The sequence below is a fragment of the Amblyomma mixtum genome, chromosome 7, assembly GCF_055824585.1.
Source record: "Amblyomma mixtum isolate Tamu chromosome 7, ASM5582458v1, whole genome shotgun sequence".
In the NCBI taxonomy this organism is placed as follows: Eukaryota; Metazoa; Arthropoda; class Arachnida; order Ixodida; family Ixodidae; genus Amblyomma; species Amblyomma mixtum.
The window spans coordinates 133579075-133599572 of NC_143018.1; the positions used below are offsets into that span (position 1 = coordinate 133579075).

General features: G+C 46.4%; 1 protein-coding gene across 1 annotated transcript in view; it reads left to right on the plus strand.

The window, feature by feature from the left end:
• LOC149337640 (ATP-binding cassette sub-family C member 3-like) overlaps positions 1-20498 on the plus strand; it is a 245206-nt gene that overhangs the window by 6114 nt on the left and 218594 nt on the right. The window contains exon 2 of the mRNA XM_089553472.1: positions 3500-3658. Coding sequence (XP_089409598.1) covers positions 3500-3658 — 159 coding nt within the window. The remainder of the gene's footprint in view (positions 1-3499; positions 3659-20498) is intronic.

Consider the following 20498-nt stretch of genomic DNA (forward strand, 5'->3'; position numbering starts at 1 on the left):
CTGTGAAGTCCACTTGGGAAATCAGGTCTTGACGTTCTTATTCGTCTTAACAAGCCACACGCTATCGCATGCTCTGGGAAGGTAAAACAATCATTCTTTAGTTTTTTAGTAGCACACCCTGAAGCTAAATGGCGCATTAGGATTAATAAAGCATTGTTTGGTAATTTCTTGTATATCACAATGGCTAGAAGTAGAGAAGAGACAAAAATGGATTTCATTTTAAGCCACTCTGCACAGATTTCATGTGCAGCGTGCAGGGAAATGTTTTGGTGCACAGAAAAATGGACATTTTGCGTACCAGTATTGACACATTATTCTACTTGATAACAAAGTAGATTAATAGAAGGCGGAAAGAGTATCGGTATCTTCAATCAGCATAGATTCTTGCACGCCAAGGAATACAAATACTAATTTTGAAAAGCACAGTGTGCAAACCACACTGAAGCATAAACTTCCCCCATAAATCTGTGTATAGACAAAGTGGTGGATAAAATTTCAAGAGTGCACTAAATTGGAACGCAGGGTCCTGAACTCAACCGGCAAGCATAACCTCAGAATCGGGTAGGAACACTTACAAAAAGTAAACAAGTAACTGTCTGTCTCACACACAGGTGCACTTCCCGAGTCTTCCTGCAGAAAAGGGCATGAGATAGTTATCGGCGCGGAAATGCATGTCAAGCGTCAGACAAATTCGTTGAAAATATTTAATTAAATTCGTAGCGAAGGGTTGATCTTCAATACGCATTGCATTTTTGTCGCCGCAAGCGCGCTCCAGGCCCGGGCTGGAGCAAAAATTTAAAGCGGATGCGGAAGAAAATTCTGTTCATGACGCTCAAATAACCAGCTCCCTCCAGTAATGTGCACTTGAGATTACTCCGTGGAGTGAAATGCCAAGATATTTAGGAGGTATGCACTAAAATTCTATTCCATAAGTCCGTGCACGGCACTTGGCTTTGTTTTGTGCCTACAGTAGGTAAAAATGTTTAGTAAATTGCGAAATTTCATAAACATACTGAATGTAGGCGTGAATAACTGCGTTTCACCACCACTGAACTGGTCCTGAACCATGCTGGCCATTCGGTCTAATATAATGTGCAAAAAAAAGTTTTACCTTCGTTCTCTTCCCCGCGGACTTAGGTTAAGTGCCTATCTACTTCAATATTAGCTAGGCTAAAACTGGATTATTTAAAGAACCTCCAAAGGTTGCTGCGACTTTTCAGGAATTAATGACGCAAATGTACTTCACACGAAAGCGTAAAGAGCTCATTCTGCTGGAAACCCGGCATTGCTCGTTGTCGTAGGCCATTCGGAAAAAATCAAGAACTTTGAAAATCAGAATATTTAAGTAAATCATTGAAAGTGAATAGCCGCCATTGGTCTTCGAACCCAGGCACCCTGCGTTCTGAGCGGGCACAGCCCGCATAGGCCGCGAGGGGTCTTTTTTTTCTTTATTGCGTGGAAATAGCGGCAAAAATAACAATCAAAACGTGCTAGTTAGGTACCTAGTGAAAACTTTGGGATTTGTGTGACTTCGTACGTGTGTTCGGGATGTGTGCTGATGTTACTCTAATTATGCAAAACTAATCCACATATCCTAATTATGCTTCAGAAATTGCGCGGAATGAAAACGGTGTGTTATGGTGCTTCATTGCAGCGAAACAAATGATGCCTTTGTCTAGGAGTACTTAGTGGTCGAGTATGCAATGCAGCGTAACCTAGATAATGTGTGTGATTGTTAGTCGATAATTGTGATCGCTCATTGGTAATCGGTAATGTGATTTGGATGCGTGATCGGTAAGAAATGAGAAAGAAAAGAAATAAAAAGGGAAAACAAGGACAAGCTCTGTCGCGTCTACTCTTCAGGTCTCATTTTGAATAGAAAAATACATTACACTGTCGCTTGGGATGTACTGATCTTTTGCTTTCATCAGTGAAAAACGTGGATGGCGATTATGTGGAGAGCTGAAAGGCAGGTAGCATAGGGCGCGCGATTCATGGACGGGATTTTAGGTTTCAATCTGTACTAGTAAACTAAGCTGAAGTGCAGTTGTGGTCAGCACTGGTTAGTCGGGGCAGAACTGGCGTTAGCCTACTCGCAAGAGACTGCCACTTTTCACTAAAAGAGGACAAACATTGCGTAATACTTTGAGAAAAAAGGAACAAAAATGCACGCTATTAGTGCGAAACGTTATTTGTTCATGTGTGCACTTGTTGTTCCCTCTTGTTTATCCTCTTTTTCTTTCACACCCTGCAGTGTGGCCAACCAGAACACTGTCTTGGTGAACATCCCAGCTTTCCTGTTCCTTTCTCTCCCTTTCTTTCGTTTCTGCGCGATAAACTTTTACAGGAAGCTCATCCGAGATGGGCTGCACTGTACTGTCATAGCACAAGCACGAGCGCTGCTCATACAGCCGATGCCGCTTCGTCTTTACGGCTCAGGTCTCAGGCGGTGTGGATCGTGCAGCTGAAGGTATTACGCGAGACAGTCGGATCAGCCTTATTAATCAGTGTGGCTGAATGCAACCGTACGTAAGGCGGAACGTGAAACCGCCAGGCTTCGCGATAGAATGTGTATACACACTCGGCCAGATGAACGGGCGGTATACCCAGTACAATTCAAAGCGTAACACGGAAGCATCCGGAGAAGATACTCTCTTGGTCATGTCCGCTCTGTCGACAGAGACGCCGCCTGCTAATCGTGCGCTGACAGATGAACTGCTAGCTTGTCAAGTCGAATAGGAGCAGAAGCGCTGCCGTAGGGAAATCTTTTCCCTCAGTAATTCGTTCTCAGCAATCATCACTAGGAATTCAGGACAGCTGTCCCATCCAGAGCCGCTAGCCCTCGCCGCCTATCACGTTCTGTTCCCTTCCTTACGCCACCGACGCTGTGAATGCGGTATTTTGTAATGCTAAAAGCCATGCGCCACGTGATGCAGCCAAGGAAACTGCAAGCGCTTGTCACGAGTAGCTGGCTATGAGCTTTGCCGATGCACTAATTTTAAGCGCAGGTTTATTGCTCATTTCCTGAAAGTGAGGGACGGGGTCAAATCCCAGCAAGGCAGCATCTTCTCTATGCCGATAAAATCAAAACACGCCCATGTACTGCGCGATGTCAGCGTACGTTAAACAGCCCCGGGTGGTCTAAATTAACTCGGAGTCCGCCATCATGGCGCCTCTATCTCTCTTTCGTCCTCTATTCCTCAAACGTTTTTCACTCCCACATTCATACCGTTCCTGTCGGTGCGATGTCAATGTCGGTAAAGACCCTGCGTGGTCGAAATCACTCCGGAGTCTTCCGCAACAGAACCTTTTTCTTCCTTTTTACTTCACTTCCTCATTCATCAGTTCCCTTATTGTGTGGTTAACGTCACCATCGAGATGCGGCATAGTTACTGCGCCATTTTCTTTAATCAAAAACCTTTCTGTGCCCACGGAGGGCGAGTCAGTTGCAGCACATTTACAACCCTCAGAATTTCTTTTTGCCTTCTATGTTAGGAAGACGATGGACGTGCTTCGCCCTGCCGAGATTGCAGCTGTTCTCCTCAAGTGCACACCCCTCGCCATCTTAGCGCTCTTCGGTGCAGCCCAGACCGCTCGCAACAACTACACCGCGATTGCCGGCGGCCCGTGCTGGACGCTACTCGACATCACCCACATGGTGAGCCCATACGCGCTGTGGGGGAAAATATAGGTGCGGAGACACGTGCACGTCCGGAGTCTAGTCGACAGTCATTTAACACTTATTGTGTTCCATGACGCATTGTTCTTCTGCATGACCTTTGCGTTAATGGTGATATTTTCTAGTCTACTATCGGAACCTATCACTTTTTCTGCTTACGAATTTGGTGCTGTTTTTCTAATCGCGCTTGCATATACACCGTGATTGCACCATCCTTACATTATGCCTCTCTGAAGACCACCAGTGTAATGGTAAATAACTGTTCTATTATGGGTGCTGGTTTTGGCAACCGTGCAAGGTCGTTGCCGAACCCTCCTTCCCACAACAGAGGAGAATCTTCTATCACGTGTTGCAACTTCAGCGACGATGGCCTATCCACAAAGAATGCTGCCCAACGCCCAGGGCATATTTCCATCACACTAAATATACAATGCCTACTGTCTGCAATGGAAGCATTTCCCCATCTAGAAACATACTGAATTGCTGTAGTTGACAATATAGTCGAGAGTTCGACGGCATACCGTCTGGTCAGGAATCACGGCTTGATGAGATTCACTGGTCAGTGAGTATGTGGACGACTGCTTCTGCGTCATAGACCGAAAGCACACGCGCATTATCCTCGATCAGCTCAACGCCATTCAGCCCTCGATCAACTTTACTGTTGAGGAAGAGACCGACGGCTGCCTTCCGTTCCTCGACACTGTGGTAACACGTACTCCGACTGGTCTTAGTTTTAACGTTTACCGGAAACCGACGGACGCATTCTGGAAGATACCTAAATTTCAATTCAGCGCACCCAGTCAGTCACAAGCGGTCAGTGGTTGCATCTCTAATCAACCGCGCCAGGGAAGTCTGCAGTGAAGACGCAGCCCTACACCACGAAATGAAGACCGTGGAAAATGACTTAAAAAGAAACGGCTACCCGCTTTCCTTCATTCGGAACACGAAAAGAAGATTGGCTCCATCGAAGATGCCTACTGCCAGGGAAGACGAAAGTGCCGACGCACCGAAATCGAAGCGAGCCCCTATCCCGGATATATCAGGGATCAGCGAGGCGCTGGCGCGGATGTTCCGCAAGCACGGCGTCCATGTTGCACATGTACCAACAAGCAAGATAAGAAAGGAGCTGGTAAACGTGAAATATCAGCTCCCTCGTGCAAAGTTTCCCGGCGTCGTTTACAAAATCGCCTGCGCCGACTGTTGATCAGTTTGTATAGGCGAAACGAAAGATCTCACGAGACGCCTGAAAGAACATCAGTGCGACGTACGAAAAGGAAAAGCGACAACGAACGCAATCGCGGAGCATGCGCAAGAGACTGGCCATGAAATTAACTGGGATGAAGCAGATATAGTGACAACAGAAAAAAAAAGAATGTATCAGCCCGCCGAAATCTCGAGTCACTAATCATCCAGGCTACGCCTAACACAATAAATAAGAATTATGGCACATTGCACCCTATCTACGCTAAATGTCTAAAAACGATACTAACCGCTACAAAAAGCCCGGGACGTCGAGCAGGTTGCTCATTGTGAACAAGGGAGCCGTAGCGCTCCCGAAACGTCATTTTTGTTTGACCATGGTCAGTGACCAGTGAATCTCATGAAGTTGGCAATAGTAGACTTTCAATGCGACAGCGGCGGTCTTGTACGTATGAGGGTCAAGTGATAGAATCTTCAGTGAAAATCTTGGTAACTTCACCAACTTCATACGTTTTGAGATAGAAATCTGCGTCCGTTGTCAAGCATGATAGTGCGTATTTTTGGTAATTAGGCCCCTTACCGTATCCCTATCATGGAGTGCGCTGGAGAGTAGCCTTATTTATGACGCATACAACTCCTGGGTTCCAGCTTCAAAGGAGCGCTACAAGTCTGCGAAGGTTGCACGAAAAGCAAACTCGCATTTTCACAGGAATATTCACTCAGTGAATTAAAGTGTAAAGTGCGTAGAACACACACTTGAAACATGTTCTTTCAGCCCAGTTAAAACTCCTGATCCGGAGGGTCCGCGTTCAATCCGTGCCACGGAGCACTCCTTTCGATAGATGTGAAGCACGAAAGGAGCCCCTGCTCTGTTCCATGTCAGCGTACGTTAAAATCCGCAGTCGCAAACAAATATTCCGGAACCCTCCACTACGCTGTTCCTTCTATCCCATGTGCCCGCTTGGGACATCAGAGCACATAATTGTTCTGTGATATCAACAGGGTAACGTGTTCAGTTATGCTTTAATTCCTTTTTCTAAGAGTCCATACTCTGCACGCTGTACTGGCGTAAACTTTTTTTTTAGTTTACAAGACTCATCTCCCCTTTTTGCGCGCCTCGCAAGTTCGCTTTGTTGAAGCCAGGCTCCCAACTACAGCTGGCGTGCCTTTCGACCCGTGACCTGCTGGCGCAGATGTCGGATGCGCTTGTGGCACATATTTACGCAACTCGCCGCTCGCCCTGCTTACATCTTTCCCCGCAACAGATGAATCCACTTCATCGCATCCTGTTTGCACTCGACAAAACTGTGCGCATGAAAAACGCTCCACAAGCACCCACATAATTTTGGTCGTGTTCACACAACCGAATCGCGAGAGAACTGGAGTGCTGAGCTTCGCAGTGGGAAAGACGTGCCAGCAGCGAGATTGCAGGAAGATAACATTCATACGCCACCGGCCTTAATAAGTTTGCCCGTAAAAATATTGACATCCCAGGAGCAGTACGCCTCCGTAACCGAATGCACTGATTCAAAATTTGTACTACATAGTGGCGTTCTTAGTGACCCAGCATAGATAGAGTGTAAGCTACCACAGAAAACTTAGTGATTTTTTAACCAACTCCACACATGAACACACAGAAATAATCAGTGTCAAGTCTGTCGTCTCCTTGGGTGAAATTGCTGACCTGAGCAATACGTTCGTCTTTTGTCACGTCGCGAAAGCTTCCCAAAGCCCCACAGCCAACCTATGAATTTAACCTTGCTTCTACCCGCGGACAGACGAGAACTCCTACGAAGGCTCCTTAATTGTTGCAATGATTGCTTTTCGCCCATCTCGCAAGCTCCGACAAGCACCTATAGCAAATCATTTACTCGCAAACTACAAACACCGCCGTTCCCTCCGCCAAGACCCGTACGAAGTGTGAATACAGGAATGCCGAGCCCACCTGGTCGCATAGGATGTCATCTAGCCTTCGAAGAGTACTTCGACAGCAGCTTCTTGTTCTCCTGAAGAATAGACACGGGAATTTTTCGTCTTTTAATCATCATATAAGCCTAACTTGGCGCACTCCAGAACAAAGGCCTCTATCACATCTCTTCTCCAACTTCGGTAATATCATAGCCCGAACGTCTGAAACTCATCTCTAAGTGAAAGAAAAAGGCGTCCGTCTAACTCCTCGAAAACGCAAGTCAATTTCCTTGACACCACTGTCCATTTAGAAAATAGCAAGCTCAAAACCACACTTTACAGGAAGCCTACTGACCGACAACAATACTTAGATTTCACTAGCCATCACCAAGACACTGCAAACAAGGTATATTCGTAGGACACGCAATGAGACTAAGAAGAAAATGTAGCGACGACGATGACTACCTGAAACACCCCCACTCGCTAAAAAACACACTAATCACCAGAAACCATCCACAGACAACCCTTAATAATGCGTTCCAACGAGCAACCACTTTGAAACGAGATGTAGTTCTTAAAAAACGAACAAAAGCTAACAGTCAACGACCTCCTGCACTTATAACGAAATACTCAAACGCGCTTCCAAACATAAACAATATCCTGCGGAAATACCACCCCATTTTAACTGGTAACGACCGTCTCAAGAAAATATTTCCCGACGCACCAAGGGTAACATACAGACGCAACACAAACCTGAGGGACATCCTGGTGCATGCTAGGCTCGGTAAGAAACCACCACCGACAGTAACTTCATGCTCTCGACCTAGATGCAAGACATGCAAACATTTACAAAGGGACACTGCGGTTAAAAGTACGGCAAGCGATTTCAGTTTCGATATAAAGACCAGTTTTGACTGCACATCGTCCAATATTATCTACATGCTCCAGTGCTCCTACTGCCAGAAACAATATATCGGAGAAACCGGACAAACAATGAGTGCCAGATTAAACGGGCACCGGGCTGACACAACACGGAATGAACAGAAGGCAGTGTCGACCCATTTTAATCAACGCCATCACAAATTCGACGAACTCAAATTGTTCATTCTTCAGTCAGGCTTCAAATCGACTAGGGACAGAAAATACAGAGAAGCATTCCTAATCCACAAATTTAAAACACTGCAACCAACCGGGTTCAACATGTCCAGAGGAAACCTGGAATCTCTCAGGTACATTCCAGGGTCAGCATAATTTTAAATTAACAAATGTCTTGCACATGGTCAGACTATTTCCTAGAACCTCACATAAGTATACTGTCGCTCCTTGCACCCTTCCCACGTCATATCTTCCACCCCATTTCCGGCCTCGTCACCCTCTCCCTTTGTTCAACTTTTTTTTTTCTCTCTTCTTTTTCTCCTAATCCCCTGCTACCAGTTCTCGGAAACCATGACACTCCTGTTACCCCCTCCGCCCCCACTTTTTGGCTTTCTCTGAACACGAGCCATTTCCCCCCCCCCCCCCCTGCCTTCTCCTTCCTTGGAAATGCCCCCCTTCCTTTCTCCTTCCAGTGCCAGCTTTTTTTTTTTTTTTCCTTGTTCTCATTTCCCTGTACCACGCTGACTAATCCTTTTATCTGAGTTTTGCAGGTTCACCCAGCGCCTTCTCCCCTTCCCCCGTCGCAGCCCCTTCAAAGCCTTTTGTTCATTACACACCCCCCGGATATAAGTTGTTCCACTATTGCAGCCTAATGAATCATGATTCACCTCCCTCCCCTTCCTGACACGCATCCCCTCCCACACCACTTTCCTTCCCCACCCCCGGGCCCTTCCTCCTCGGAGCGAAGGCCCTATTTAATCCCTGCCGATGATGAACGCTTTGCCCAGACGAAGACAAGTCCCCTTGTCGAAACGTTGGCTCTAGCAACCTGAGGTTTTCCCCTCCCTTGTTCATTTTGTGATCGCCAAGGACCATCTACCGCACCCTCTCTCTACCATGGACTCAACCGACTCTGTGATTCAAAGCACTGTTCATCGATGCACCTCGAGAGCATAATCTGGCAGAATAAAGTCGGCTACATATATACTGGCTATAGAGGCTGGAATTCGACTTTAATGTTACGCCGTTCGAGCTTTACACTACCACAGCAACTTTTCCAATGAGTTATGGACACGGGGCTTGCAGGCCTCGAACGGTAGACGCTGTTTCTTTTGCGCTAGAAATGCCGTAGTGTCCACAACCAACTTCCTTGAAACCCAAACGAGTCCACAGGCAGTACCCGACACGGTCGTCTTCGCGCATAAATCTGAAAGAAGAAAAGAGCCAAATTTCCTATTAGTCGCTGTCCCTAAGCGACGCCGTCAGCAAGGATGCAGTATGTGCAAGGATATCGAGCTTGTCTAGTCGCTACGGATCATTTACAGAACAAATACTACGCAAATGAAAGAACGGTCCAACATCCAGACAACTGTGAGTGCGTCGCATCTGCGGTCTTCGTTCCGCATCCTGCGCTGCATTTATTCTGTACAGACGGAGTAATCTTTGAAGCGCAGAAACAGCCACCATCGCCCTATTCCGACAACATGCCAACAGGAAAGCTGAGTTCTGAGCTTGTGCAACTATTACCGGTGATACAGAACGGATTTCGCACGCAATGCGAAACCTTTGGCGCACACGATCTGTTCCGATGAGAAACGGTGCAAAAAAATTAAAGAGAATTTTCGGTGCATTTTGTAAGCGTTGGAAAGCAGAATTGTATGAACGCTAACGGCGACGATAAAGACTGAGTTCTCTACCCACGTCTTCGCGCCGCTGATGGAATTCGACGAAGACGACGATGCGCAATGAACAGCGGGAGAGTGTGGGGCAGTTTAACACGACGCATATAGCCGGATTGTCATCCGCCTTCACATACATCAGAGGAGCCTCACATTTACGCCTTGATCGCATTTACGTTTCCGTAGATCTCCGTAGATCACATTTCATGTGATGTCAAGCCTGTTTCTTTCCCAGATCATGCTATGGTCATTGCGCGGATTGGAGAATGTGCCCGTCCCAAATTTCAGCAGCGAGTGATGACAGCTTTGGAATCTTGCTTGGGCATGGATTTCCCATTATTTGCAGCTTGGGAGATGTTTAAGCTAGCAGTTCGTAGCATAGCTATTGAGATCGGCTCTGTGAAGTCTTATCTTAGGCATGGTGAGGAGAAAGGTTACTTCAGAGTCTTTATAATCTGCATGCGCTTGAATGTGAGGCTCCTGGCTTGTACACAGAGGAAATTGGTGCTGTTAAGTGCAACCTTCAGAAGTTTGATGCAGAACGCTATCGTGCGGCCTGTGTACGATCCCGCAGCAACCGTGCTCTGCACTCTGAGGAGCCTACTAGACAGGCCTTGCTAGATGAGCGTCGTCACGTGGCTGCCAAGCGAATTTCATAGCTCTACTGTGGCAGTGCCCTGGTCACAAGTACAGATGTCATAGTTACCAAGTTTGAAAACCAATATAGCTCTGTTTGCTGCCACGTCTAGCACTGCTGACGATGATCATATAGCGCGATTGGTGTCCATGATTAGCCCACTCAATGAGGATGAGTGCAAGGCAATAAATGGCTATTTAAGCCTTGGTGAATTGCAAGATGCAATTGATCAATTGCCGCTTTCGAAAACCCCGGGGCCTGACGGCCTCTCAGGAGAATTTTACAAGGCATTTAAATCCGTTCTAGCCCCTGTCCTGCTTCAAATTTTTGAGACAAATATTGAAGTTGAATTTCTGCCTCAGTCATTTACGAAAAGTCATATTGTCTTTATACCAAAAACCGAGGATAAGGAAAAACTTCGATTTGTAGATGGCTACAGACCAATCACGCTTTCTAATGTAGATTATAAGATTTTTGCTAAAATACTGTCAAATCGGCTGCAGCTTGCAATGTCTACTTTGATTGGGCCTCATCAAACTTGTGGCTTGCGGGGACGATCAATACAATCTAACCTACATGTAGTGCGTACGGTGTTGCAGTATTGCAGTGACGCTCAAGAGCAATTAACAATGCTCCAAATTTACCTGGCAAAGGCATTTGATAGAGTGTGCACATTCATTTCTTTTTGCACTTTTAAATCACGTCAATCTCGGTTCAATACTTTCTACTGGCATACGCCTTTGTTACAAATCTTGTACCACGCGCTTGATTGTTAATGGCTGTCTCTCGCAACCAGTCCCAATTCAGTCTTCGGTGAAACAAGGGTGCCCACTGTCTCCGCTCCTGTTCGCATTATACTTGGAGCCACTTTGCATAAGTGTTATCAACAGTAGAGCTGTCAATGGTTTCGGAATAATGGGCCACGAACTGAAGGTGTTGGCTTATGCAGATGACCTTGCGTTTTTTTGTACTGATAAGCCAAGCATCGATGAGGTTATTCGTTTAACGGAGGACTTTGGTTCGGTGTCAGGAAGTCGGATTAATCGCTCTAAGAGTTGCGGTCTTTGGTTTGGTAGCTGGGGTGCGACACCTGCTGAATATGCTGGTATAACATGGACCACCAGCATACCTCCAGCCACCAAAGTACCTTGGCGTCCCTTTGAGTGCCTATAAGCATAGCGCACATTATTGGAAAGACCGCGTGTCAACTTTTCAGCGCTATGCTCAAACGTTTGTCCCCCATGGCCTCTCAATTTTTGGCAGGGCGACCGCCTGTAATCTGTTTCTCGTCACTAAAATATATTATGTACTGCAAATTATTCATTTCGCAAGACTTTCTATCCAGCGTTTTCATAGGGTTTTCGCTACTTTTGTGTGGGATTCTTCTTTTGAATCCATGAGGCCTGATAACCTTTTTCGGCCTGTAAGCGCTGGTGGCCTTAGTCTAGTTCACCTGTATGTCCGACAGATAGTGTCACGTTTCATGTTTTTCCGTGGCACTACACGCCCAATAGTACGTTCATTCCTGCAAACAAATTTAGTTCATGTTTTACCCAACCTCATTGTGTCTTCCAATGTTTGTGACCGTCCGTGTTTGTGGGGCATAATGCAAGAGGGGTATTTGGCTGTCCGTTTCCTACTTGTTCGTTTTTCTCCTGAGTTCCTTTTTTTAGTGTCGAGGAAAAAGTTGTATAAGGATGTGATTAGTATGCTCTTCCCTCCGCCCATGTACCGCTCTCTGTATTTTGGTTTACCGGGGCATGACGTACTCAAAAGAGTACGTAAGACGCCAGTCTCGCCATGTACAAAGACCTTTTTCTTTAAGTTACACACCGGTACGTTGACCGTTAGAACATGGTTAGAGAAAAAGGGCATTTTTGTGTCTACCGTTAATTGCCGCCTTTGTGATGAACCAGAAACAATTGAGCATTGTTTCATCAGTTGCAAAGATGCAGTACTCTTCTGGGATATCCTGCAACGCACATTAAAAAAAGTAATTCATCTGACTCCACATTCTGTTCGCTATCTCACTGCGCTGTCATTTGTTGATGAACCCCTGGACATGTTCTTTATGATTGGACTGCACAGCCTCTGGAAAACCCACATGATGGACAGACGCTGTGAACCTGTTGTGTCTACAAAGGATCACTTCAGTCGAATGGTTGTTCATATAAGAGACGAGTATGCCCAGACTGAGTACGAACCGGAGTGGCACTCACTATTAGTGATGTGCTCTGCATTGTTCCTTTCTAGTGCATGGTCTTTTCAATATGTATTGTTTAACACTGTTTTCATAATGGCTTGTATATAGTTCATGTACATAGAACATTACATCACTGTAATAAATACCATGTTGAAGAAAAAAAAACGACGCATATAGCCTAGTGCTCTCAGGCACTGGCCAGCGAAGCTGATGTGTTAGCACCGCTCTAGGTTCGAGTCCCAGTCAAGCAACATTTGTTTGATTCATTCTTATTTATTTATTTCATTTGGCACAATCCCACAAACATTGAAAGATAATTGGCACAAACTGGCACAAAAATCTGGCACAAAAAGTACGCACCTGAATGCGTCTTCGTTTACGCGAGATACCTCACGTCAAGCGGGAAGGCAAACTCTCCAGCAAGAGACTTGGAGGGTACACTTACGCAAGAGCGTAATAGGTTAATTCACATATATGTAGAAATTCATTCACGACTTTACATTCGTAGACCCCTGCGAGACCTCATACTCCTCCTGCCGCAGTGGTGCAGCGGTTAAACGATGCGCCACTGCCCTGCAATGACAGACCCTCCCTGCGGTGGGCCTTGTGCGACCCAGGTTGCTGTTCTCGAACCACCAATGATTAACTGAGACCAAGAAACAGAGGGAAGTTTGCTCACTATCCTGTGAGCAGACTGTGATGACGTCGAAAGGACACGTGACCTAGGTGCCCACCTGCCTCCTAGGGACCACCTGCTAGAACCACACTCGTGATTTTTCGCTGACAATGCCGACAACGCAAACACTGGATTTTCTGCGGAGCAGGGCCTTTAAGGATATCACATTAAAACAAGGACTTGCGTTATTAGTGGCAGAGCCAAGACTTCACCCCTGTCTGTACATTCGACTACACGAAGTTGTCGGCGGTCACTACGCATTCTGCTGGCTGGCCAACATCACAGCAACGTCTGGCCACATCACTCTCTGCAGCCAGCAGCCTCAAGAGCTCGGCGTCAACGTTTTACATAAGTCTCGACGCGATTAATCCCTCCGACGCAGGCTTTCCTTCCCGAGCCCGCCCCTGTTGATCCAACGCCAATAAGGACGCCTTCCTGGGGCCAGTAATCGCCACTCCTTTTTATCAGCTACAGCGCTCGAAGCGCCAGCTACGGAGCTTCATCTAGTGCCTCGATGGCAAGACTTCACCCGATCCCGTGTTCAAATATGCATTCCTCCTTCTGTGTGGCATCTTCGTAGAGAACTTAGCTCCCAAGGAGGGCGCCCACATTCTTGTTGTCCTTGCCTGCTTTCCACAAGGGATTCTATAAGTTTCATATGATGAACTGACGGCTGGGCAATTCAGGCTCTCTCATGCCCCACGCCGTATTAAGCACAAAGCCTAATGGCTACGGAATGAAAAGAGGTGTGTGAAAAACTGCACAGACGGTCAGCGGCGGAACCCACCTCCGAAAAAGCCAGAAGCACTTCCCAAGAAAATTCTGCCATTAAATAAACCATTAAAGCTGGTCATAATGTTGCAGCTGAGGTTATTTTTGAATTCAACATGCGGAAAGGAATGCAGTGGCGATTGACTACTTCACCTGATTCGCAGGCGTAAAGGCCCACCTATTGGCTTTAAACAAAGCCTTCCGGAACGACAATGCAGCACAGGCACTGAAGCCTTTCATAGAACACATCCCCCTGCGTACCGGCAACACCGAATTTTTAATCACGCGCAGTGGAACAGCGTTCACGGCACAAGTCACGCAGGCTATTCTGCCCTTGCAGCAGATAAATCACCTGAAGACAACGGCGTACAGTGTACAGATCGACGCCCTTAAGGAGAATTTGAAGGAGGCCACCGGAGACATACTCTTCATGTATGTCAACACACAACAAAACTGCCGACACCACCTTGTATTGTGTCATCTTCGCCTGCGACTCAACTGAGCAGGAGTCCATTCACATGGCCCCGTTTAGAATCTTCAAAGAAAGAAACCAATGACGACACTCCACGTCATGCTCGGTGGAGGCATCTTCGACGTCACCTTTTACATATAGCACGCAGAACTAGTGCCACATTCTTGCCCGGCTTCGTATTGAACACCAGCAGCGCAGCGACGCCCGAAGCTACAACCTACGATAGTGCAACGCAGAAAATAAGCCAGGCGACAGCGTAAGAGTGCGCACCAATCCGCAGTCGAATACTTAGTGAAACCTTACCCACATCTTTTCGGAGCATGCATGATAATTTATGTTGTTGCTCCGGACGCATCCTACCGGCGCAGTGTACTGCCCAGAGCGCGGTCCTAGAAGTACTTCTACCACCCTGCCCGTAAGCAGTACTTGCAGTGTGCCTCAAGCCCGAATACGCGCATTTAAGATAGCTGGTGCTTACATTTCAATTTTATTTCTTTTCCCCGCCTTTATTTAATTATTAGAATCGTGTTTATGGGTGGATAAAGCCGCAAAGCTTTGTTTTTTATTTGCTCTTGTTCTTTACGCGAAGCCAATAGCACAAGACCTTGTCAAATTGTCACGCGAGAGGACGCTAGATGCTCCAGGAATTATTGCAGCGACGCAAGACTGTTCCTTGAATGTTCGGCTTTTCCATGGGGCTACAGGCGTCTTCCCTCCATGTTTCATCCTGTTATTTCCATAACGTGTGACCGAGAGTGACCAGCGTTCTTCGCTTCGACTCCGTTGAGTGTCGCTTCTGCTATCGTCGCCACCGAAAAAATCGCCGAAGAAATTAGTCTGCGCGCCCTAGCAGCATGCGCTTACTTTGCCAACGACGTTGTCCGGGACTGTCGTCTCACCAAGGTGCCAATATCAGGCCGGCTACCATTCACCCAGTGCCATGCAAACCAAATAAGATCAGGGAAAGAAGCCGACCGGAATTTTAACGAAGCAAAGCCTTTCAAAGAAACTGTTCTAATTTTTGGTGATGATCGATGGGAAACAAGTAGTTTAATCAGTTTTGTTTGAAATATAATTGATAACAAATCATGATAAAAACAATCACATACCATCATTTGGATTCGAACTCACGACGTTCGCATTTCGCAAACGATGCTCTCCCAACCCAGCTACTATGGCGGTCGTCCGAACTTCTACTTTCGACAGTACACATGTTTCATGCAGCCTAACCAGTTTTTTCAATGAACGAGATTTATTACCTCAGGGTATCAATGAGCGAAAATGTCATGAAGGATGCAGTAATTATTTAAGGGGAATAGGTTAGTTCATTTCATGAAGTCCAGTCAAAAATGTTTTAGGGGAATCCCCCAAGGTGGAGTAGATTTGTACCAGGACGAATTTTTCTTTAACTACGAAGTTTCTGAGAAAGCTGTATAGCTTTCCTTTGTAGCCGTACGGCTGCGATTGGGTGGACGTCAATGAGTAATTACTCCCATTATTACAAATGTACTCCACCTTGGGGGATTCCCCTAAAACATTTTTGACCAACACTGTTCCCACTTCGAGTTATTGATCAATTCGCTCTCACCCTGCCATAAGCTTGCCGTCCCGGTTAGCTCAATTGGTAGAGCGACTGCTCCGGTGAAGCGGTGGTCCCGGGTTCGAACCCCGGACCAGGACGAATTTTTCTTTAACTATGAAGTTTCTGAGAAAGCTGTATAGCTTTCCTTTGTAGCCGTATGGCTGCTATCCGGTAGACGTCAGTGAGTAATTACTCCCTTATTACAAATCTACTCCACCTTGGGGGATTCCCCTAAAACATTTTTGACTATCATAATATAAGCATTCCTCCAGCGCCGCGAGTCTACAACTGACGAACGTCCCGTGCTCCAGTCTCTAGCGTTACAAAATACCTTTGCTGAAACGTCGCCGTCCAAGACGCGCACCTAGCGAGAGTACACACGTAACAAGCAAAGCACACCTCTAAAAAAAGCACTCGATGGTCCAGACAGGCGATAACACAAAGATTAAGAAACAATTGTATTCTACCTCAGAACATTAGTGTGCGTTCTCGGAGGTGCCAAGTAAGTAGCGCTCGCACGGCGCTAATGCATAGTTACATTTCAGCCATTATTCACTGGCTATGCGATATTTCTGGCTGCGCATCTGCGTGTCAACACGAAAAAGCCAGTAGAAATCTCGCCAGGAGCGGCTTACCAACACCGGCCGCCTTCCTGCACGGTAGGAAAGGCACACTGGCACAGGCATAGGCGGAATTAGTCGACAGCCTGATAGCTTTCGCTGCTTGTAACGCAGCATACAAACGAGGATAGGAAGGTTGACGCTCACTATATAATCTATTCTGCACACACAGCTGTGCTTAGAGCGTTTTAGGAGACCAAATTAATAAAAATAATCCTGTAGACGCACCGTAAGTAGACGATTAAGTTGAATTTCGAAGGAAACGTAATCCACGAGAGAACACGTTGAATTTACCAATACCTACGGAGTACAGTTATTTGCAGACTGAATGATTTTCCGCTCTCACGCGGTAAAATGAGTATAATGTGAAACAGAAATCAATTTCGCGGCCGTATCCTTGTGGTCATTTCACGGGGGTATTTCTGGTCTTGGCCACAACCAACACCACAGAGGGCAAGTTGTTTATAAGCTTAAATTCTCCACACGCGCTTTAAACACCTTATTGTTTTCACGAAAGCCAAAAAAATTAACCTTTACTGCTTATCCGTACGCTCCGCATCTCCCACCAAATGCATGTGTCACACTTTTTGAATAATAATTGTAACGTTGCCTAGCATAACCTCTTTTTTTTTGCGCGCTCGTGTTTAGAAGACTGGTATGGGCGACCACAGCGTGTCATCGGCTTTGATGCAACAGGTGTATGGGGAGGGACGAAAAAATGCTGGCTTTGTGACTGTTGTGTCTCAGCACTTCTTGACGTGAACCCAAAACTGCAAGAGTATAAATGGACGATGTTAATTGCACAGAGCACTGTGCTCTTTGAGGCTCTTCTAACGCTGTTGATAACAGATGGCCGCATCCTTGAACTCACACACTTGTCTTTCCCCCTTTATTTTCGGGAAGTTTTAAAGAGTCATGCAAGATTGCTGATGAAAAGTTTATGAATTAAGTGCCTTGGAAAGTAAAAATCGAAAGATTGAATGGAATTGTCTCGACAAATTGCCTGAAGGGAGAGCGCATAGTTTGATGTAGTACTGTTTGCGGCCACCCTTACATCAGGAATGGCTGGCTTTCCTTCCTTTGCATGTTAGCATTACATATTAATGTATTGTATACACTATATATAAGCAAAAGGTATAAGCAAAAGGACCTTTTCAAGGCTTCTGAAAACATATGTATTGTCGTAACACAGTATTTTTTTGATTTCCGAAACAGCGGAGCAGGTGGCGGACTCTAGCCATAGTGGGTGTCGCCCGAGGCAGTTCCCCTCAACCAGCTGTGCAAAAAGAAATTGACATTGTTCTAGACTCAGTCGAACGACAGCGTATAGATTGTCCAATAAAAAGAAATCGTGATTGTTATAGACTGGTCTATACACTAAAAACTATCTATAATCTAAGATAGTCCATACACAGAGACCGTCTATAGGCGAAAAAAAATTCAGGGGGGCGCTTTGTTGACCTAAAAAGCGGAGAGGCGAAAGCCTTAATCGCGGTGTGGCTACTAGTGTCACTGACGTGTGGTTACGATGTTAAGCTTCGTCTCTGAGTTTGGAACGCGATAGCATTTGCAACGCTGCCAGGGAGTCCACAGAACGCCATCGCCCGTTCGGCTCTACGTCTTGCTTGTCGGTAAATTAGTTTTTGAGGAAAGGAAATGTATCTGTTTCGCATATCTCGGTGGACACCTGTACCTTGCCGTAACGGGAAATGAGGAAGATGGGAGTGAACGAAGACACCGTATTCACTAGACGCGCCTTTTTTCATTCCAAACCATCTAGCTGGCATGGCGGAGTGGTTACCGTGCTCGTCTCGCACTCCGGAGACCCTGGTTCGATTCCCGAACTCGACCAAATTCCTTCTCGGTTTTATTTATTTATCTGGTCTGACTAGAAATCTTAATTAGGCTGATTGATTAATTAAGCAATGAACTAAACTCAGCCCACTTAGAGCATCACTATACGATACCTTTAATCGGTTGCATTGTTACTAGCCAAAGTAAAATTGGCCGCGTTTGAAATTCGCGCACTGTGACGTCACGAGTATTTTGGCCAATTGAAAAGCGTGACATTTCTGTCGACAACTGCTTACAACGATGAGGCATTAAAGGCTTCCGCCTTAAAAGAAATTAAGGCTGTTACAATCTTAGGCTATAGATCTGTAGACAAAAGGAAATTAAGGCTGTTGTTGACTTACTCTGTAGATAGTCTATAGACTGCCTATAGCCAAGAGGAAATGAAGGCGGTTGTATACTTACACTGCAGATAGACTGTAGACCGTCTACAGACGAAAGGAATTTAAGACGCTTATACACTTTAGTCTATATACCAGGGGTCCCAGCTAAATGTAACCAAGCTTTTAAAAAACACGGAGTGTCCTAGCCGTCTGAAACCAAATGAGGGTTGTTTAGAGTCGTGTGACCTAGTCTGCAGTATTTTTTTGTTCCTCAAGGTTGACTAATTAGTTGATCTTAATTAACTAACTTTTTAATCATTGACTTGAGGAACAAAGTGTAAATGGAAAAGTGTAGATCGCTTTGAAAACACCTTACTGGGACATTTGCAGCAAAGTAATTTTTACGTAAAGTAGTTTCTTTTACCGACCTTTAACCACAACCCGCACAATAAGAAAAACCTTCCACATGTCAACTGTGTCACTTCAACGTCCCAAGACGCGTCTTAAAGAATAAAATCCATTTTTTTCTGAAGTCCTCTCTTGGACGAGACTTTGGGTGCACATTGTGGCAGAGAAGTGAGCGAGCAGCTGGTCACGTGACAAATTTCTTTTAAAGGGCCCCTGCCCACCCCATGGTCGCAAACACTCTCTACCTCACTTTGAGCGAGCCTCCTATCCTCCCATTCCCTCCTCTAAATTTTTCTCTCCCGCTCCTCGTCGAGTAGGCTCGGCAAGGCAAAATCACCCCTTCGTTCTCCGATGTAAGCCGGAGGCGTGGTGTCTGTGGAGTGCGTCACAGGGCGACGTCATGGCCCCGCCTTCAATAGAATTCTTTTCTTGGTTTTTGCTGCTGGGTCTGTTCGAGGGGAGGGGGGGGGGCTGCGGGCGCGCACACTGAACGATCGAGAGGCGCGATCGGCTCGACCACCTAGACTTGTTAGCGAGCGCATCCTTTCTTACATCTGTTTGTCATTCCCAGTTAGCGAGCCACCTTTTCATTTTTTTAGGCCTCCCCACCGCTTCACGAGCGGAGGGGCGGAAGTCGGTTCTGTTCGAAACACACGGCGAAGTGCGGGCCCGGCAACCGTCCGTTTGCTTTTCTTCATGCGTGTTTGTGTTCTGTGTGTTTGTGTCTTTTCTCCGCTCCGAAGCCCATGTCGTTCATTGGAGTCAAGGCGTACGCAAGATGCATGAAGGATAAGCGGTGTCTGTGCGGAGCGGTCAAGTGCGCGAGCGAGGGAAAGGCTCTGCTGCACTACTAATTAAAACCTTGTTTTGGGGGGCTTGCATAGAAGAAAAAAAACTGAGAAGGGAGCGCGCAAGCAGAGCGTCTCGTGACGTGATCACGGCGGGGGGGCGAACCAACTCCCTCAGTTTTACTATTTTTTTACTTTTTATGGCTAGGGTTCAAGGCTGTCGCCGCACGCTCCCTCCGCAGTTTTTTTTTGTTCCTTCATGCGGGTTTGTAGGCATGAGCCAGAACAGAAGGCGCTGCGGAAAGCGTTGTGCAGACGACGCGACGCCAAGACTACACCCAACCTTCTCCTGTCAGTCAGAACGATGCACCAATGGAGTGCCTTTAGCGAAAGTAACCCACCATGACGTCAACGGGGTTCAGAGTAGTTGGGCGGGCCGTTTTTGTTGAAGGAAAGAACGAGCGGGCTTTGATTTGAATTTTCGCAGCTTTTAGGGGCGCGCATGGCTCTAGTATTTTCAAGAGGTTATCTTCGATGCCTCATCTATGCAGTGGGCTTGTTTTTCAAAAATGTCCGGACCCTGGGCAGTGGCCCTTTAAGGCCAAT